The sequence below is a fragment of the Lates calcarifer genome, linkage group LG3 (genome assembly GCF_001640805.2).
Source record: "Lates calcarifer isolate ASB-BC8 linkage group LG3, TLL_Latcal_v3, whole genome shotgun sequence".
NCBI lineage: Eukaryota > Metazoa > Chordata > Actinopteri > Centropomidae > Lates > Lates calcarifer.
In genome coordinates, this window is record NC_066835.1 from 23,066,723 (window position 1) to 23,088,214 (window position 21,492).

Here is a 21,492-nt window from a genome sequence, read left to right on the forward strand (position 1 = left end):
TGATCTGTGGTTGTGTTTTCTGTGTCTGTGAAGTCAGAGGTCATCACTGATCGACTGATTCGTTTCCAGTTGACATGATGCACAGGTACACACCGTACAACCACAAACTATACCTGCTTAAAGTGCTTGACAATACGTATCAACATAGCTAACATTAGCTCCCTGATGTTTAGGTTATTAAATGCGGCTGCAGCTATGTGATGTAGAGTTTGCTGTTAGCGTTAAATTAAATTTGTTGTTATATGTCTAGCGTGTGCCTGAAGTTAGCTAACGTAGTGAGTTTCATAGTTCTGACCACAGAATCAGTTTAGCTAACTACGCTAGCAACATGCATCAATGTTAGCTAAGTTAACACCATCCTCATTTACTATACTATAGCTATACGGTTAGCATATCTCCTACGTATTCCTCCTCCTCCTTCTTTGTTGTAATGTGTTGTACCAGTTTATCGTGTAAGTTTCGCAAGGTTTATACTGTATGTGACGCGACCTGACGTCACATGAAGTGACCTGATGCTATGTCACGTGACACTACCTGACATGATGTGACCTGACGCTGCATATTCCCCCTGGTTAATGATAGCTAGCATAAAAGTTAACATGTGCCACCTACTGGACAGACTGTGTAACTGTAGTTTTGTGTGTGTTGTGTTTTAAGTTGTGTTTGTGTGTGTTGGGTTATGATTTGTCTCCCTGAAGCTGTGAAACGTGGATTTAACTGTAACTGTGCATAATGTGAGTGCTACTTTTATTACTTCAGAAAAAATGTTAAGTAAGAAGTGTAGTTTAGTTTCCATAGAGACTCCTATGATCTTGTTGGACCTGTAGTAACCTGACGGACTCTGACCTTTGACCTCTGGGAACCTGAGATCAGCTGATGGATGATGAAAAGTAAAATGTAAAATCATGTGATGATAAATAATGTGAAGAAACAGGAGCTGAGGTTTTAAATCAGAGACTCAGAGGAGTCCAAAAGTCCCAGTCTGCTACAGACCAACATGAGACCTGACCTGAACCAGCCAATCAGAGCTGCGAGTGGAGCAGTTACCTGTCTGCTCTGAGTACCTGTGAGGACGTTTATTATGTGTGTGTGTGTGTGTGTGTGAGAGAGAGAGAGAGAGAGAGAGAGAGAACAATGTGGTCATTTATAAAGAACAAGAAAACAGATGTGTGTGTGTGTGTGTAAACCCAGCGGCTGGTCAGGAAATGGAGGCTGACAGGAAGGAAGTGATGTAACTGCTCAGAAAATTCAATAAACAGGAACACAGTCCAACACAGAGTGTGTGTGTGTGTGCGTGTGTGTGTGTACTTGTAAATGCTACACAGTGAGGACAAAAAATGAGTGTCCTCGAAAAGACAGAAGTATAAGAATGTGTGTGTGAACAAAAGTCAAATTTGCATTTATACTTTTTATACTGAAAATCTGAGTCTCAGAAGTAATCTCCTGTTCTGACGAATCTTTACTGCATGTGAATCACAGTTTAACCTACGAACAGTAAATAGAATTTTAGGACAATTAGTTGAAAATATTCTGGAAAAAAAGCTAATTTTTAAAGCTACGTAGCTTGTTAGCTAATTTAGCATTCACACTCTTTGCTCACTGTGATATTACTAACAGCTAGTTAGCTAACAAGCTAATACAGCCTCATCACGTTTCTTCTGACTAAATAATTAATTTTACCACAGACACTGAAAGCAACCTGATGTGACAATTTTAGCACTGTTAGCTAGCTAGCTACACCTGCCACCAGAACAGCTTCTTTGATGCTGCTAGCAAGCCTAACTAACTAGCTACCTAACATTAGATTGCATTTGCTAACATTAGCTAATTAGTTAGCTAGCTTGATAATGTTTAGCTGATACAAAATCTCATTCAGAGGTGCTGCTGTTCAGTTGTACCACAGGCTGTGAACAGACATATTCAACATATATGAACATGATAAATATTTAATGTTAATATGACAGAAACACAGTTGTTTATCACTGAGAGATCAGTTCCAATTGACTGAAGTTAAGTCTTATTTGGTGGATTAATACGACTGTGGGGCATATACACAGTTAGTGCAGGGTGTGCTCTAACATTAGCCTGATAGCTGCATCGGCAGGTGATTTATAAGAATGTCAAAACACTTTTGTTCACAAAATATGGAATGAGTGGAATATGGAACAAATAAATAAATGTATGTCTATGCTAAGCTAGGCTAAGCTAGGCTAACTACATTCTGGACTGGTCTCTGAACTGAACAGAGAGTCTGTCAAAATGCCAGACTGTGTGTGTGTGTGTGTGTGTGAGATGACTTGTCGTCATGTGATGCTGCTCAGCTGTGGTCGCTTCACCAAACCACAACACTGGTTGATGACATGATCCTGAATGCCCACAACCCAGATGTTTCCCCCATCCTCCTCTCCTTCCCCATGCTAAGCTAAGCTAACCATGTTTTCCCAGGGTGATGTGAGTCTGTGTCTGTGGTTTGTTACCAAACTGTGACTGTGACTCTCCCTCAGCTCAGTGACGTTAGCATGTTGTCAGATTGTGACTCATCCTCTGTTTATACAGCTGTTTAAAACAAACACACAGTCACTGCAAAGCATTAATAGAGCTATTTTACATTTGTACTTTTTTACTTTTACCAGGAAAACTTGAGTTTCAGATTTCCTGTTCTGATTAAGTTTTACTGCACGTGAATCACAGTTTAACCTACAAACAGAAAATCAACTTTCAGGACAAATTGTTGAAAATATTTAACAGTTTAAAAGTTCATCTTAACAGTTCTCTAAAACAAACATATAAATAAAATAAGTAACTACAACATAACATAACAAAAATCACATCACATACTTTGCTGAACTGTAATATTACTAACAGCTAGTTAGCTAACAAGCTAATACAGCCTTATCACATCTCTCCTGATCAAATAATTAACTTTACCACAGACACTGAAAGCAACCTGATGTGACAACTTTTAGTCCCGTTAGCTAGCTAGCTCCCTCTTTGTGATCTGCTGCCAACAAGCCTAGCTAACTAGCTAGCTAACACTAGACTGAAAAATAGAGGACACTCGTTAGCAATCAGTAAAATGTTTAGTTAAACTTGGTGTATTGATATGACTGTTGCCTCCATTCATGTTAGAGGAGTTGTTTTTTGTCCCCAAAAGGAAGTCGAGTCCCCACAATGTAGATGTGTAAATTGATTTATGTCCCCACAACATAAGTAATACAAGTAACACACACACACTCAGTCACTCAGTCTGTGTGTGTGTGTGTGTCTGTGTGTGTGTGTGTGTGTTTCCCACACACTTGGTTTTAAAACAAGCTATCAGCGACCACGTCTTTAATTTTTCCACTTGTGTTGTTTCCTCTTCCTCAGTTGGACTGTGGTTTCCATGGCAACACACACACACACACACACACACACACACACACACACACACACACACACACACTTACCCCATCATTATGTCAGCTCTGTGGTCTCTGTGCAGCTGCCTGTAATAACTCCAGCTGTAGTGGAGGAGGAAACTTGTCATGTGATCAGAGTCATTCATGAACATTTCTACATGTTTCACCCACAGTGATGATGCAGGAAGGTGTGATGTCACCTGATGGTCACATGATGTTTTCAGACTTCCCGGCTAACGTTAAACCTGCTTTCTGTGAGTTCACATTAGCATCAACCACCAGACGCCTGAAGAGAAAGTCTGACATCATGACAGATGAAAATACCTCTCTGAGTCTCTCCTGTTTTCAAGATGCTTCAGTGCTGTGTCCTGTTAGCCAGCTAAGCTAGCTAACGTTAGCAACTGCTGGTATAGGCAGGTCCCCCTGATGAAGATCTGGGTTTTACAGAGCCACATTTACAGACGTGTTTCATCCTGTAAAACCCAGAGCTTATGATGTGTTCCACTCCACAGGAGATCTGGATGGAAGATGGAGGATTTGAAGCTGTGTGTGGTGACTGACTATAATCAGCGTTAGTGTTTGGTCACTGCAGCAAATGAATGGTGTGGTTGTAGTTTTTATAACTATGCGTGTGTGTGTGTGTGTGTGTGTGTGTTCCTGCTGCTGTTTGTCCTCTTCCTCTCTGTAGCTCCACCCCCTCCTCTACCTGATCAGTGATCAATAACGTTCACCTGCTGACGTTCACGTGGTCTGGGTGCTGCTGCCTCTCGACCTGGGAGATGATTTTATGTTGTGTTGCTGTTGTGTGTTAATAAAGACACGGACATTCAAACTGAACACAGACACATTTGGAGAGAAAACAGCAGATTTATTTGAGCCGTCATGACACACGTTACATAAAGAGGAGGAATAAAGTCAGTCTGTATTTCTGTTTCTGCAGAGGAGGAGGTTACATAACAAAAACCACACACAACACAAACACCAGCAAATCAACACAAATCACACATTCATCTCACTTTAACACTAAACATCAGATTCTGTGTTGGTTTGTAATGGATTCAGACTCTCAGACTAACTTATTAAAGCCTCGAAACATTTTGATGTTTTCTAATAAAATGTGAAACTTTATCTCTGATGTTTTCTCTAAAATGATTTACAGAAAACCTCAAGTCCTGAAAGATGATTTCATTTTTTCCTTCATGCCGCAGGTTTTTATGTTATTTGTTAAAATGATCGTGTTTGCAGATGCTACCGTCTCAACACCAGAGATTAAATCGTGTGTTCTCAGTAATTTATCCTCTTGTTCGTACAAATTTTCTTGTTTTAGATCCATGTGTTGTTCACCAAAGTTTTTGTCGTATTTTCTCAAATGATCTTGTTCTCAGAACTCTGTATCTTGTTCATACGAGATTTGATCTTGTTTATTTTGTCAACACAGGGTTTTATGCTGTTTTCAGATTTGAAATCTTGTTCCAACAGATCAGTTTTTTACTCTTTAGAGATACTATCTTATTTACTCCGATCACACAAGATTAAAATGTCGTCTTTCTGGACATCAGGTCTCTGTAAACTCTTTAATACTCAAACTTTTTCTCAGGATGTTTCTCTCACGTGGTCGTCATGATTTTCTTTGGCATTAATCATCTTTAAAGTTACTGACACTGAAACAGATTCATGTTCTTGTTTTTCAAATCTGGCCTGTCGGCAGATCGTCATTAAAACAGCAGGATGTTTCTTATATATTACGACTTTACATCTGTTTGTCGTGCTCACAGTTTTCTGGACCGTCGACCAGAACCACCTCCACAGCTGAATGTGATTGGCTGACACACCTGTCAATCACACAAACATGAATTTAAGCCTGAAATTCTACTTAACGAAACAATAATTTATACTGTTGCCCCGGTGGACGTGAGAGGAACTGCAGCTCCACACACTCCGACACTCGGCCGTGGAGGTTCGTGCTCGGTTCACGTCAGATTAAACTTTATTTAGAGTTAGAAGAATATGAAAAATAAAGGTTCTGGTTGACTTTTTATCTGTTCCTCCTGCAGGTTTAAACCACAGGACCAACGAAGGCTCAAGGTGCCAAACGTCACAGAAATGCTTTGTGATCAATACTCTTAATGGATGCATTCATACAATACTAGTTACGCAACACCTATTCAGAAAGAGATTGTTCAATAATACAAACACAGGTCAATAAAATCAACAACATCTTTGATAAACAGCAAAAAAAAAGCATAAAAATAAACTGATAATGAGAAAGCTTGAGTTCATCAGGACAGAGACGTGTTTCTGCCTGAGGGCGAGATCGAGGGGAAAGTGCTCTCCAGTGTTGTTGAACTGTAAGCCGGGAGGAGGGGAATCCCATGTGGACGAGACGAAGGGGAAGAGGAAGAGGAAGAGAGGAACTATGGTCCTGATAAACACAAAGGAGCCAGACTTTGGCAGCCAATGACTGATCCTGAGAACAGGTCTGAGTTTCCAAGAATCAGAGGAGAAATGAGCCGAGAGGTCGAGGAGGACGATGACGACTTAAACCTGAAGACTTAAACCCAGAGAGACCGAACTGATGTGGATCTGAACTGAGTCAAGGTCTCGTCAGAAACTTTCAAAGCTGTAAAGTCCCTGATATTGTGTACAGTTCATACATGTGTCTGCAAACATGGATGTGTTTAAGTCCCAATCACCACAGGTTTCAAACACCTGTAAAAGAGTCCACAGATTTTTCAACCCTGTCACCAGACTGGAGCAAACATGTTGGACCCAGATTCTCAGTTTCTACAGTATGGTAACACATCAGCGACAGTATGGTTGATGTTAGAGAGAGGCTGTGCTGTGCAGATAAACTACAGTAAAAGTAAATGTATGATCAGAATGTGGAACCTGAAACATTCAGTTAAAGTTGAGGGGAAAAACGTGAAGTCCAGTTTCCATTTGAGCTGAAGTTCTGTGAATTTACTGAACTTTAAAACATTTTCTTTTATTTTGAAATAGTTGTTTATTTTTGGTCCATATTTTCAGCAGAACTCTGGGACCTGGATTATTAAAAACAGCTGCAGATGCCACCAGAAACCACAGGTGTCGCCAAATCCGCATCAAACAAGACAAAATCACTGACTGATGGGCTGTCAGCTGTCAGTTTTTAAGACAAGACAAGACAAGATCAAACAAATTCAAAATGTTCAAACTGTCCTCCATTTTCAGAACTAAAGAGTGTCCTGTTCATTTGGCGACACCTGTGGTCACTGGTGGTAACTGCAGCTGCTCCAGTGCAGCCAAACAAACTGATTAGTAACGCTCTGTTTCATGTGAGAGGCTGTTTACCATCTGTTGTTTACATTGTCAGCTGATCTGAGCAGTTGACTGAGAGTCACATGACGGCTGTGGTAATTACAGACAGGTCAGACAGCTCCTACACAGTCTAATTAACTGACACTGAGGAGGAGTAGCAGAGAGAATCTGTTAGACTGAGGAGGTCAGGGAGGAAGTGTTAAAACCTCCCACGCTCTGAGGAGTCCAGTGAACACACCACGCCGTCCTGAGGAAGCTGAGACGAGCAGCAGAGGCTCAGATTTTCCTGAAATAGATGTTTCGGCCTCTTCAGTCTCGGCCGCAGGAGGAGGAAGTGGCCGGTCACCATGGCGAGGGGGAACACTGTGACTCAGCCGTTTCCACGGCAACCACCCAGGGTAGTGCAGACAACAGCTGAGTGGGATGACACACCCCCCCCCAAACACACACACACACACACTACAGTCTTTATTAACTTTTTGTCTTGTTTGTTTTGGGATGTTTGTCATGGTGATGAATGAGCACTGATCAATCAGTTAATCAGTCAATCAGTTAATCAGTCAATCAGTTAATCAATACTGAAACACTTCCATTGGATTGTGGTGTTAGTTTGGTCCAGCCCTGTCATCCACAGAGACAGACACACACACCAGACTCTGATGGTACAGATGTTTGTGTTAAATGTGTTGTTTTGTCAGTGGAGGTTTGGTACAGAACTAAATAGATTAGTTTGAATTAGAGTTAGTTAGAGAAGGTTTTGAAACATTTTGACCGTCATGTAGGGAGATATAATTATTGGAAAAATACAATCGAACGTTTACACGAATAAATAAATGTGAAAATCTGTCACTCGTTTTTAAAAGTTTGTGTGAGTTTGGTTGATGGTGTGTTACTCTGTGTTCTTTACAAAGCGCTGGAATTTAAACTTTTTTCTCATAAATCTCAGAAAATGTTTGTTTCAGTCTCATTTTTATCAAGAATATATCAAACACATTTAATCTACAAGTCTCAGAAATCAGCTCCATCATCGAACTGAACATGAACCCTGTCCTGAGAAATCTGCTGTTTTCCATCCCTGCTTCAGTTAGTTTTCATCAGGAGGGCAGAGACATGAGGAGAAATCAAACAGCAGAAAATTAAAAATCAATGTTAAGTATAAAGCAGAGAAATACTAATTGATCTTCTGACCAGATGCAGTCAAAAGATGTTTTAAACAAAAGTTTGGAAAAAGTCAAAGTGGAACCCAAAATGAAAACACTTCTGTCTCCATTGGATTCAAAATGTTTCAGCTGAATATTCAACAGACGTCTGAAAGTTCAGTCTGAACAGTCTGACGTGTTTAACTCCTGCACAAAGCTCATATGAACAACTTTAACTAAAACGGGTCGTTTTCTAATGGAAGTTTTGAACTGTGTGCCTGGGCCCCTCTGAGAGCTCAGTGAAGTCAACATTTATATTTAAACTGGTGGATTATTAAAACCATATGATGTCTCACACACACACACACACACACACACACACACACACACAGTCCAGTGTAGCAGGGGTTTGTGGGACTTTCCCATCTCCTAAAACAAGAATCTTAAATCATTCAGCACCAGCAGTGTGGGGACGGGCAGAGTGAGGCATCCTGGGTAACGAAGTCCGATGATGTCATCACTGAGGCGATGTGACCAAACAAGGCGAGTGGGGGGGGGGGAAGTGCAGCGTAATGATCCTTTAAAAGCCAAATACAGAAAGCTGAGCAGTGAAGCATCCTGGGAAACGAAGTCCACTGAGGAAACTCCAAAGAAGCTCTACAGGAGTGAGGGATTATGGGAGCTGTAGTCATCTTCACTATTTCCTGGGTGAGAGGAGAAACCCTCCCTGTGAATGCTGGGAAATGAAGTCTTTTTTTTAAAGATAACCCACGTCCTGAACAGAGGGGGATTGTGGGAGATGTAGTCAGATGCAGAGCAGGTGTTTAACTGGACCTGAGGAGAAACGTGGCTCCCTCACCTTCTCCACTCATTAAAGAAATTCCTCTGCTCCTTTATGAAGAGAGAGATCAGGACAGCGCCCCCCACAGGAGGGGGGGGGGGCTCCGGGTACAGGTTCAGAGGAGGGAGGAGGTCGGTCAGAAGGTCTGAGTCCTAAGGAGCCAGAGACACACACAGGTGAGTCCACAGGTGAGTTACTCTGTGTGTGTGTGTGTTACTGTGTGTGTGTGTGTTTACCGGCTATAACACACTGTTCCTTCCGTTCATGTTCGGGCCTTTAGACCTCATCTGCTCCTGAACCGACCCCGACTGTAAACAAGTAAACAACAACAAACAACACTCAGCTTCTAATATGACTTTAATATTTATCACTGATTATTGATGATCTGTCTGTAACAGGAAGTCATGTGACATCAGAGTTTGACCCATAATAACCTCTGTTTTTGTTTATTTAATCAACAGGTGGTTTGTTTATCTGTGTGTGTGTGTGTGTGTGTTGCAGCTGTAGATTCAGACTCTAACAGATGAGATGTGGCAGTGAAGTTAAAATAGACACAGGAAGGATGCAGCGCAGTGTGACACTTCCTGTCACACACACACACACACACACACACTGGTCTGCAGCTCTGTGTGTTCATCTGTTCCAGTTTTACTCTGAGCTGCTTCAGTTACAGACACCAGAGACAGGAAGTCCTGGACCTGGATTAAAACCTGGACCTGGACTACAGAGGTCTGTGGTGAGTTAAAGTTTCTGTGTCACTTCAGTTCTTTGTTTCCTCCTGTTCATCATCACTTCCTGTTACTGCACAGACAGACAGACAGACAGACAGACAGACAGACAGGTGTGTGGTGTCTCACCGGCTGCAGACCCTCTGCCATCTCTCCGGAGCCGATGTGTGTGAGGTGGATGAAGTTTGTCGGCTCTCCGATCATACTGCGATCAATCTTCCTCCTCTTCTTCTTCTACACACACACACACACACACACACACACACACACACACGCAGGTCAGGTGTCAGCAGGTAAACCAGGTGAGGTCCTCACAGGTGTAGCAGAGTGTGTTGATCCACCTCAGTTGGTCTGATGCGTCTCTACACGTCCACATTCTCTCAGCCTCACATCATCCATTCATCCTCTGACATGTCTGAGTGAATCAGAGCTGTGACGCAACGACAGACGCACAACCTGAACAAACACACGTCAACAACACAACTCCACAAACACAACCATCGGCCACCAAACGCTCCGGTTAGATATCAGGTACAACCTGAGTCTGACAGGAAGAGGACGAACTGAGGTCCATGACGTTTCAGAGTCACAGGGAAAAAGGAAAATGATGAGAAACCATCCAGATAAAGTGTTGATGACCTGGAACTGAATTCAATGTAAAAAACAAAAAGGAAAATGAAACTGGAAATTTTGTGAAATGGTAAATTAAATTTTATAATAAATAATTTAAAATCCTTAAATGGAAAACAGAAAAGTTTCAATCCAAAGAAGCTGAAAGGGAGAATGGGTGAAAAACCAAATGATATATATGAAATCAGGGTTTTAAAAATATGAGAAAAATGTTCCCATTTACTCTTTTCATTTTATTCCACCGGATATTTTGGCTTCATTTTGTTCAGTGGGAGGAAGCAGAGGCACATTGACCATCTTCATTCACACAGATGGCTGTGCTGCTTTCAGGGGAGAGGCTGAGGTTCGTGACATTTCTACGACGATCAATAGACTTACAGGGGTAAAAAAAAATAACAATCCAAATAAACTATTATTATTTCAGTCCTCAGGATGATCTGGTCCTGAATTCAATGTACAAAGCTAAATGTTAAAAAGAAACTAGAAATGTTGAAATGGAAAACAGAAAAGTTTCAATCAAAATTAGATGAAAACAAATGATTAAAAATGAAACGACGAGTTTGAAAATAAGAGAAGAAGAATTTGAAGAAGATTCTTCTTCATGTGTGGAAACGTTCTGATCCACAGTCAGAACCGCTGATTTCAGAGGATTCTGTTTGTCAGACTGAAGGAGCTGAAACACCAGAATCTAAAGGTTCAATCTCAGACTCTCAGCTTAGGATCTGACCTTTGACCCCGTCTCTAACAGGAAGTGTTTTCATCTGTTCTGAAGTGAATTATTTCATTATTGATCTTTATATTGATGACGATGCAGAGCTCAGTCGTCGTTCACAGATCTGGAGTCAGTCTCTGTCGACGTCAGACTGAAATCCTCCATCAGCTGCTGAGTTCACTGACTCTGGGTTTTTGGAAACGACGATCAGAATAAATCCTCAGAGCTGGACTCAGGTGACCTTTGACCTTTCCTCTGAGCAGCAGGAAGATTCCTGGAATCTTTCAGGGAATTTTCCTGGAGGGTTTTAGAAACCTGTGTTTAATGATGACTCTGTCAGGACCAGGATCAGACTGTGGTCTGGACTGGTCTGAGGTGTGATCCTGGTCCTGGATCCTGATCCCGAATCAGACGTCAGACTGAATCGCAACCACAGACCTGTCGTCACGGCAACGAGAGGGAGACAGTCAGAGGTCAAAGGTCAGATTAAAGTTTCTGGATCAGGTTCAGTTTAACATCATAAAATAACTTATTTATTGATCAGTGAATAATTGATCTCTGATCACTGATTTGATATTAGAGAGTTTTCAGTGTGACTCTTTAACCTGATCCTGATCAGACACTCGTCAGCTCGACTCTCACCTGAGCCAGGTGAGCTCACCTCAGTCTGACAGACCTCAGTGAAAACTCCCTGCTATTCCAGGATTTCCAGGATTTCCAGGATTTCCAGGCCTGGCGTGAGCTGCTCTCAGAGCAGTGTGACTGTGTAACTGAACAACCATCAGAGAACAAAAACTCTCCTGGCAACGACTGTGTTGATCTGATAAACAGCAGCTGTGCTTCATCATCATCATCATCATCATCATCATCATGTGATCAGTGAGTCACCAGCATCACAGCACAGGAAGAGGCTGGGATTTCAAAATAAGAGCTGATTCATGGAGATGAAATGTTCAGGTTAATGAGGCTGAAACGAAAACTCTCTGTCAGACCTCCAAGATGGCCGACCGGGAGGGTTGGGGGGGGTGACCTCACCCTCATGGCAGCTCCATGTGTTTTTCTTTCTTCAGACTGAACCTGCTGAGTTTTACAGTCGAGCTCCACAAAGGAAACTCAGTCTGACTTCCCTCAGAGTGAAGTCATCAGAGTGTGTGTGTGTGTGTGTGTGTGTGTGTGTGTGTGTGTGTATTGTTGCAGAGCCACAATAGAACAAACAGAAAACTAAAAATAGAGACAGAGGAAGGAGCAGAGTCTGAGAGAGAAACTTCCTCACACAGTGTTGGTGACGACCGATCGATCGATCGATCGGCTCCTTATTGACTCCAATAACATTTCACAGGTTATTTAATTCACCTTTTACAGGTGTTTCATATCAACGTGATGAAAGTTTGACGACAGAACTTTTCTCATGTTGGTGTTTGAAATGTGTCTCAGCTTCACTGAAGAACAAATGTCTGAATGAAACAGTAAATAAGATCCTCAGGAAGAGTGACTTTAACGATTCATCGATTATCAGAATTCCTGATTAATTTTCGACCTTAACACTAGTTGAAATAAAAAGCTGAGGTGGTTTCAGTCAGACTCAGACGCTGATGTTTCATCCTCTGAGGTTTTCAGACGTTTGTGAATGAAAAAAGTTTCTGTGTATTTATGTTTGGAAACTGAACTGATGACGATTGTTGACTGAAAAAAGGAACAGACTCCGAGGCCAGAACAGGAAGAGGGTGTCGCCCTGCAGGAGGTCAGAGGTCACACTGAAACAGGAAGCTGTGCCACCTGTTTACTCCTGAGAAAAGTGTGTGTGGATTTGTTTTATTCATGTTGTGGGGACATAAACTTCACTTTCTTTCAGGGACTTGGTTTAAGGTCTTTTCACACTGAGGGCGTTTGTCATTCGATTAATTTGCAAGTCAATTTATTTTTTCTAACTGTTGTTTTTGAGTTCTTTCACACAGAACATAAACATTACATGATATTTTTATGTTGTAAGAAGGTTGATTATTGAGAATAGAAAATAAAAATATATCTGCAACATGGTACAGGAGATGGTTTTGTCTCATGTTGGTATCGTCCTTCTAAACCACGCAGAGCACCGTGTCCCTGTAGGAGGGTGGTCGACTCGTGTATAACCACAGTACGGATGATGTGTGTGTCTGTGTGTGTGAGTCTCACCGGCGGAGGTTTAGCCACCACGCAGCAGCCCATCTTGTGCCAGAAGTCGCTCATGCCGACGCTCCGCCTCTCCAGCTGCCAGCCGCCACTCTCTGCTGCCGCCCTGCAGGCCGGGTGAGGAACTGCAGCCTGAGGGTAATCCTGGGGCATTCAGACGAAAAACTGCACCAACACGGACACTCAGACGACCAAGACCCTGAAATGAACCCCACCTCAGACTGAATACTGGGCTCCAGGAGGGTTCAGACTGAAAATATCAAATAAAATCCAAAAGTTCTGACGGAAAGTCAAAATTTAAATTCACTGGATCCTCAGAAATATTTTTTAAAACATCCTTTTTCTGCAGCAGATGAAAAACAACAAATCCAAACTTTGTGTTTTAAAATCCAAACTGAGCTTCAGGTTTGATCTGTGGAGACAAAGAAGAAACAAGTTACAAACATATTTACATTTCTCTTTGTTTAATTTCATTTCTACATTTGATTTTTCGGTCATGACGATTCTCCTGATGCCGACATTTGTAATCGGTCTGCTTTCACCACAGAAAGAGAATCAAATAATTTAATAACCTCTGTCTGCAGTTTGTTTCTCAGGATTAAGGAAGTTCAACAATGACTTATTGTCTTATTGAGAAACCTGTTGCTGGTTGTGTAACTTTATCTTTTGCAATCAGGCTGAGTGTTTTGGATTTAGTTTTTCTCACAGATTAATTTCTCATTTCATTAAGGTTCAATCTACTCTCTCCAAACTCAGTGTATTAAGATTTCTTGAAGTCTTTTGAAAAAATGATTTAATTTCTGTGAAAACACATTAATGCAAAATATTTAGTTGAACCAGTAAAATATCATCTAGAATTTATATGAAGACGTTGATTTCCTTGAGAAGCCGCTGAAATCTTGATGAATAAATTAAATTCTACTGTTAACTCTTTAAACCAAGTCTGAATCTTCAAATGGACAAAATGTCCATCGTCAGTTTTTAACAATATCCCCACGTTCAGGAAAATATCTACTTTCAGAAACAATTTTCACTTTCCAAAATTGATCCCCAACATGTCTCCAGTATGTAAATCATCCTGACTTTCTAAAAATATCCAAACTTTCCACAAATGATCAGGATCTTTCCAAAGTTTCCTCATTTACCAAAACTGTGGTCACTTCCTGAACATTTCCAAACACGTCTTCACTCACCGAAACATCCAGAAAATAAAAGACTGAATTCAAAGTAAACTGAGACTCGGTCCTCACAGAGATAGAAGAACAGGAGCTCTGCAGCATGGGAACCAGAGCTCTGAGACATCAACACAGTGAACACATTAACTCTGACTAAACACTGGGTGTGGTCCAAACACAGCACAGGAAGTAACACACACACACACACACACACACACACATTAACACAGCAGTTCTTGTTGTTTCCAGATGAAACAAAGTGAATCTGATGCTCAGACTGAGCTGAACTGAACTGTCAGTTAAAACAGCTGCAAACACACACACACACACACACACACACACAGAGGTGACCTTTGACCCCTCAGGTGAGACACAAACAGACTAATAACTGATTAGAGCCATAAAACACAGACTTTGTTTCCTCCTCCTGCCTCTGACTCACTCTGGTTTCTCTGCTCTAAAAGATTTTTTTATTAAATTACTGAACTTCATCCATCAGACATTTAACACACGGCAGGAAAATAAATTCAGCCCAGATTCAAACACAGAGAGTCCAGGTCCAGGTTCAGGTCTGACAGCAGGCCATTAAACTCTGCCTGTGTTTCTATTCTCAGTCATGCAGGAGGAACCTCTGGAGTCTGTCCAGCTCATTTCAGCAGATGATAAAGAAAGAATGTGAGAGGCCGGAGACTCAGGAGACGTGTAGCTTCATGCTTTACATCCAGCACTTATCTACAGAGAGGAATTCACCCTCACTGCCCGAGGCTCCGCCGGGTTTCAGCTCAGACACGACTGACCCACTTCCTGTCTCAGCCGGTCTGAGAGGACCTCAGTGGTCTGAGTAAAACCGGTTTCACTTTCTTTAAACTTTCAGTTCAAACATTAACCAGCTAGATCACACAGATCCTGTCTGAGTCCTGATCCACATTTGTTTTATTAAAGACTGTTCAGAGTCAGTGAAAGTATTAAAGGTGTGAAAGTGAGACTTTCTGTAAATAAACTCATTTCCTGACTGAAACTGATGAACTTTAATATTAAACTGTCAGTCGACTGCAGCTTGAGACTCTTCAGTTTAACTGACCAATGAAAATCCTGTTTCCAGGTCCAACTTTGCAGAGGTTCTCCAACCAACCTGACATTAGCAACTCTTAAGTTGTCATTCTGCTGCTTAGACTGTGACGAGAAGCAAAGTTTGACGGCAGCAGGTGCTAACATTAGCTAGCTAACCTAGCTAAATAGCAAGATATGGCCATCTGTTTATACCTTAGCTAGGTGAAGATAGCTAGCTAAGACCAGCTTTAGTCACGTTAGCTGGGCAGCACAGAAAAGAACTGAACCATAAAACCCAGAACTGATATCAGGGGAACCTGCTTTTACCAGTGGGTGCTAACGTTAGCTGGGTTAGCTGGCTAACGTTAGCATCTGCTGGAGTCAAACTGGGCATAAAGTAAGCTTTTTTAATCTTTTATTTCTTTAAGATGAACGTGTGAGAACCTTGTTTCACTGATCTGGACGTCTAAACTGTTTGATCTGTGGACTCTGACAGTCTGAGTCTGAATCTTCATCTGACGACAGAGATAATTTAAAATAATCAGCTGTCTCTGTGATGTGAGGATTTCAAAATGGCCGACACTGACCTGTCTCCACCTGGTTCAGTAAAAAGACCAGATAGAGTTTACCTGAGATAAACATCAGTCAGTCTGTTAGTCCACAGCTCCGAGATGTCTCTACAGTCACTGATCAGATCGACGTCCTTTGATTCCCAACCTGAGGGTCACGACCCCCAGAGGAGATCACAGGATGATATCTGAGGGGTCCAGATGACTGATGTGTTTGGGTTGATTATGAGGACGTCACATCTGTCTCTGCTCTTGTCTGTATCTATAATCAATAATCAGTCTGCACCGGCTGTAAACTGACCGACCATCGTCATCCTCAGTAACAGACACAAGCAGCTGATGTGGTTACCATGACGACGCAGCAGCTTCTCTCAGAACAAACAGAGAATCTTTTATTCAGACTGAACATCAACATTCAGGACTGAGACCACAGGAACCATCACAGTCTGAGTCTGAGTCTGGGTCTGGGTCTGGGTCTGGGTCTGGGTCTGAGCCTGAGTGTGAGTGTGAGTCTGGGTCAGACTGTTTCCTGACCTAAACCTCATGACCCTGAGTGTGTGTGTGTGTGTGTGTGTGTGTGTGTGTGTGTGTGTGTGTGTGTTGAATATTTGTCCCATGATGTCAGTGTGAGGAGGACGAACAGTGAACCACACTCTGCTCTCTGTTCAGCTGTGAGGACGCTCAGTGACATCATGCATTCCCCAACACCCAGAACCTGAACCAGAACCTGAACCAGAACCTGAACCAGAACCTGAACCCTCTAACAGCTGTTGAGGACGGAGTCTCTTCACTTCTAGGATCTAAAACTAAAAACTGGTCCTCACACAGACAGACCCCCCTGTCTGCCCTCAGATGGTACGGCCCGGTCCGTTGGTTTAACAGTTGGAATCAGGAACTAAAACTGACTCAGATTCAAAAGAGAAATAAAGTTTGAGGAAGTCGATCAAAGTCAGAGGAAGAAAAACAGATGGAGCTTTTATTCTGAAATCTGTCACATCCTGTTTTTAGAACTTATTTCTCACCATGCTTTTCGACTGATGATCTGAGTCAGAAATGTTTAGCTCTCAGGTACCTGAGGTATGGAGCTTTGTTGTCATGGTAATAAACACCTGTTGAAGGTTCAGGTAAAGATGGTGGTCTGGGTTCAAACAGGAAGAGAACTCTCAGAGAATCAGAGTGTTGTTGCAGCGATGTGACGTCCTCCTGATCTGAGATCAGCTGAGACTTCATCAGACCTGACAGTCTGAGGCACAAACAACAACAGGATTGTTTCCAGCAGACAGTGAATGCAGCGCTAAGACAGAGGGACGGTGGCCCAGAGGAGTCAGACAGACTCACATGATGAGAGGACAGTCAGCTGAGAGGAGAAAACTTTATTTAAACACGTCTGAAGAATAAACTGACGTCTGCTCCTCGTCAGGACCTGAGGGTTCACACAGACCTGTCACACCTGTGGTGCTCTGACAAACCAACCAGGTCACATGACTGCCAGGTAACTACGCCCACAGATCCAGACCTGTTCACAGTCCACCAGAAGACTCCCAGAGTCCACTAAGACCTACAGACCTCACCAGACTTTACTCAGGGAATCATCCACAGTGACGGAATAACTCATCAGTATTTTCAGGTTTTATTCTCCAACATAAAATGGGTCAGTAAATCCCCCACTCCTGATGTTTGAAGCTTTTACGTGTCTTAAAAAAGGCGGTTGCTAACGAGTGTCTAAATGAGACTACAGAGGTTGTCGGGGACGTTAACATGAAAACCCATCTACTCACCAGTCCACCTTTACAGCCTCGTTGTGTTTCTACTCACGCTCTTTCAAACTCTCACTAACTTTCTAAGAAGAAAGGCTTTTGTAGAAGAGCTCAGAGGCAAGGACTGAGGACTAAAGACTAAAGACTGAGGACTGAGGACTGAGGACTAAAGACTAAAGACTGAAGACTGAAGACTGAGGACTGAGGACTAAAGACTAAAGACTGAGGACTGAGGACTGAGGACTAAAGACTAAAGACTGAGGACTAAAGACTAAAGACTAAAGACTGAAGACTGAAGACTGAGGACTGAGGACTAAAGACTAAAGACTGAGGACTGAGGACTAAAGACTGAGGACTGATGAACTAAACCTGGAAGGATCAGAAACTTTAGTTGGTCACAGTTTATTTCCTGTGGAGGAACCAGGCTGAAGCTAACTTCAGGTTGGACAGAAACACTTCATCACTGTGAGACTCTGTATAATATGAACCATAGTTATTCAGTCCTGACAGTAAACACAGTATCCAGGTCAGAGAGAGAGAGTAGGTCAGAGTGGTAGAGAGACTATGAGCCTCAGTGTGTCTGCAGAGAGAGAGAGCAGCTCCACAATGACTCTTTTCATTCGTTTAAAGGAGAAACTTTCCGTCTGATTAACGGTCTCTCCTGTCCCCCACACAACCAGGACTTTCACAGCCCTGCTCACACGGAAAATTTAGACCAGCACCTTAAATTTGGACTGGTTTTAGTTTTCCATCAGAGATCAGATCAGATCTGGGTTTTCTTCAGTCCTGAAATGTCTCTGCTCCCTGACGAACCAGGAACAGATTTTAGAGTTGTGTTAACAGTGTGTGTGAGTGCAGCTGATAATAACTTCCTTGTGTGTGTGTATGTGTGTGAGGCTGAAGGTTAAATCCACACTAACAAACACTGAGGTCAGAGTCCAGCAGCCACACGGTGCTGAGGCCGACACCGTGGACCCGATCAGACCGACGCCACTCTGACTCACTTCCTGTTCCTCTGCAGGAAAAACTGAGCCCAGTTTAAAAATCTGTGCAGCAGCTGAAGATTCTCACACAGAGTTCAACAGGTTCAGGTCTCCATGACGACAGAGCAGAACCAGCACAGACTGAAAACCTCTGAGTAAGACAGGAAGTCCTGAAAACATCTGCAGAGACTCAGCAAGACAGACAAGGATCTGCTACTGGACCTAAGGATGGAGGGCTAAAGACTAAAGACTAAAGACTAGGGACAAAAGACTGGGGACTAAAGACTGAGGACTGAGAACTAAAGACTAAAGACTGAGGACTAAAGACTGAAGACTGAGGACTGAGAACTAAAGACTAAAGACTGAGGACTAAAGACTGAAGACTGAGGACTGAGAACTAAAGACTAAAGACTGAGGACTAAAGACTGAGGACTGAAGACTGAGGACTAAAGACTAAAGACTGAGGACTGAGGACTAAAGACTGAGGACTGAGGATAGGAACCAGAATCAGCGATGAGTCAGAGTTGGATCAGGTTTTGATGGACCCAGATCTTTAATGTGACACCACCTCTTGTAGATGTGTGCAGACTTCCTGAGTCCTGAACCATCCAGTCCTCAGTTTACAGACTCTGAAGTTAAACAACAGTTAGTTTGTTATCAGAGTAACAACCTGGTCATTCACGATCCTGATCCACATCAGGTCTCTGCTGGACCCCTGTCCTCTCACATGTCCCTGATTCTTTAAAAGGTCGTCATCATTCCTGAGTCCATCGACAGAAAATCACATTAATGAACCAAAACCAGGAACAAAAAGAGTCTGAAGAAGTCCAGAAACACAGTCTGTTCTGTAGCTGCAGGAATCAGCTGATGAGTAATTGATCAGTAATCAAAAAGTCAATCGTCAGAAAATTAATCAGCCACTGTTCTAATAACTGATTCATGTTTCTGTTTCAATCTCACACTTTATTTTAAACTCAGGAGTTTCCACACTGACCTGTTAATTCCCCCTCAGCATGTGAAACCAGTGTAACGGTCAAATAATTCCCCAGGAAACATTCAGACCTCCAGAGAACAGGCTGTGCAGCGTTTCCTCCCCCTCACTGAAAACCCAGAAACCAGACTGACCACGTCACAGGCAGCAGCGAGGAGCGAAGACCGGAGGATATTTTTAGTTCCAGGTTTTCTGAAACATTTCTCAGCTACAGCAGAGTTTACCTGAACCCTGTGACCTCTGACCTTTAGCCTCCACACTACAGATGTTAGCTACTCTCTGACCAGAGAAACTGGAACCTTTAATGTCTGTGATGATTCACTGTTAGCTACAACAAGCTAACACCTCAGCTTGAAATCATTTGTTTGATATAGCTAACATGTTAGCTTGGTATAGCTTGTTACAGCTAACAGGTTAGCTTGATATCATTAGCTTTAGCAAACGTTAGCATAACCCTAACATTTAGGGAACCAGAATATAATTAGAACATAATCAATGCACTAAAATTAACGTTAACTTTCTGGCTAATGTTAGTACAACTTGATGGTAATGACTAACATTTAATGGCAGCTCTCTTTGTAAATTACTGATATCACAGCAGATTTATTTGACTTTTTTCAGACTTGTCAGAGCTACAGTAGGCTAACAGTTTCCCTCTGCTTCCAGTCTTTGCACTAAGCTAAGCTAACCAGGCCTGCTAACCAGCCAGAACATCTAAAGACAAAAACCCAAACTACCCTTCACCGGTGTTACACTGAAATCTGTCCTGACCCTTGATCTATTTCCAATGAACCTGAACCCTGATCCAGGACCAGACTTTAACAGGTCAGTTTAATGTCACCATCACTGCTGCTGGTCAATCTTTAGAAAACTGATTAGGAACTGACAGTTTTATTCTTAACACACGTTTCTTTGTTATATATTTGTGTTTCTGTTTGTCAGACAACAAAAGAAAATGAGACTTTACACTTTTCACTGTTTTCTGGACAAAAGCTCTGATCACTTATTAACTGTGAGTTTCTGCTCTGACTACGAGGCCAAAAGTCTGTGGACACAGTTTGAAAAACTCCTGATAAAACCTCAGTTTTCTGTAAATGTACAGTCAGTTACATAAAGAATCAACAGGTCATTTCTGTTAAGTAAAACTGTCAGAGGTCAGAGGTCAAACACATTAAACCAGGTCAGTCACAGAGAGTACAGATGTCACAGATGTTACAGATGTCTCCTGTGAGTAGATCTGATCTGAGAACAGTTTAACAGGAGAAGCAGCAGCAGACTCACCAGAGACGATCAGACAGCAGCGAACACCCAGACTGAAAACTGCAGACTGAGACCAGGATCCAGATCTGACTCTCTGTTAGTCTCTCTCTCTCTCTCTCTCTCTGAGGTGTGGCTCCGACCAGGAAACCCCCCCCCCCTCTGCTCCTCGGTCAGACAGCGCCTCCTGCTGACGGAGACAACGTCTCACAGCTGTCTCATCACAGCAGCTGCACTGAGGACGACAGCCTCACAGTAATCTATTACAAGTTACAACTCTCAGCTCCGTGGCTGCAGGATTTAGCCCACTGGTTCTCAACCTGAGGATCAGGCCCCTCCAGTGGGTCACCAGATAAATCTGAGGGGCCGTCAGATGATTCACTGACCTGGGTTCAGTTTTTTGACTTGTTTCAGATCAATATTGATTAATATTGATCAGTTATTGATCTGTGTGAGTAGTTTAGAGGAGGAGTGAACTGAAACATGACGAGGACACACAGCTGTGCTCAGCTACAGTACTTAAATCAAACAGCGCCCCCTCTGACTGAAACATGTACTGCACCTGGAAATATATATTATCTTTTTATTATTTCATGATTATCAGTTTGTAATTATATCGATTATTGATTATATTGATTTGTTTTAGTTTTAGAGAACACTGTCCAGAAACAGATTCATTTCAGTCTATTTATAGATTTTATCTGGATGAAGAATACAACACCAGATGGCTGCGTCTCTGTGTGTGTGTGTGTGTGTGTGTGTGTGTGTGTCTTTGTGCCGGTACCGTCAAGTTTCC

General features: G+C 42.3%; 1 protein-coding gene across 2 annotated transcripts; it reads right to left on the reverse strand.

Annotated features, from left to right (window-relative positions):
• Positions 1–4,245: 4,245 nt before the first annotated feature.
• Positions 4,246–20,790, reverse strand: cdc42se1 (CDC42 small effector 1). 2 transcript variants are annotated; one of them, XM_018686639.1, is made up of 5 exons: positions 20,721–20,790; positions 12,918–13,326; positions 9,533–9,637; positions 8,912–8,983; positions 4,246–8,827 (listed from the first exon to the last, which is right to left on the reverse strand). In XM_018686639.1, the coding sequence occupies exons 2-4, from the start codon at positions 13,065–13,067 to the stop codon at positions 8,915–8,917; spliced, it is 324 nt and encodes a 107-aa protein (XP_018542155.1). In that variant the 5' UTR covers positions 13,068–13,326; positions 20,721–20,790; the 3' UTR covers positions 4,246–8,827; positions 8,912–8,914. The 2 variants fall into 2 exon arrangements, with proteins under 2 accessions (XP_018542155.1, XP_018542157.1); XM_018686641.2 differs by lacking the exon at positions 20,721–20,790 and adding an exon at positions 14,108–14,224.
• Positions 20,791–21,492: the final 702 nt, after the last annotated feature.

Coding starts and splice junctions, on each gene's coding strand:
- cdc42se1 (XM_018686639.1), bottom strand. CDS start 13,067: ATGCCCCAGGATTACCCTCAGGCTGCAGTTCCTCACCCGGCCTGCAGG. Junction 9,638..12,917: donor TGGTGGCTAAACCTCCGCCG/GTGAGACTCACA, acceptor GTGTGTGTGTAG/AAGAAGAAGAGGAGGAAGAT. Junction 8,984..9,532: donor TGGCAGAGGGTCTGCAGCCG/GTGAGACACCAC, acceptor ACTTGTTTACAG/TCGGGGTCGGTTCAGGAGCA.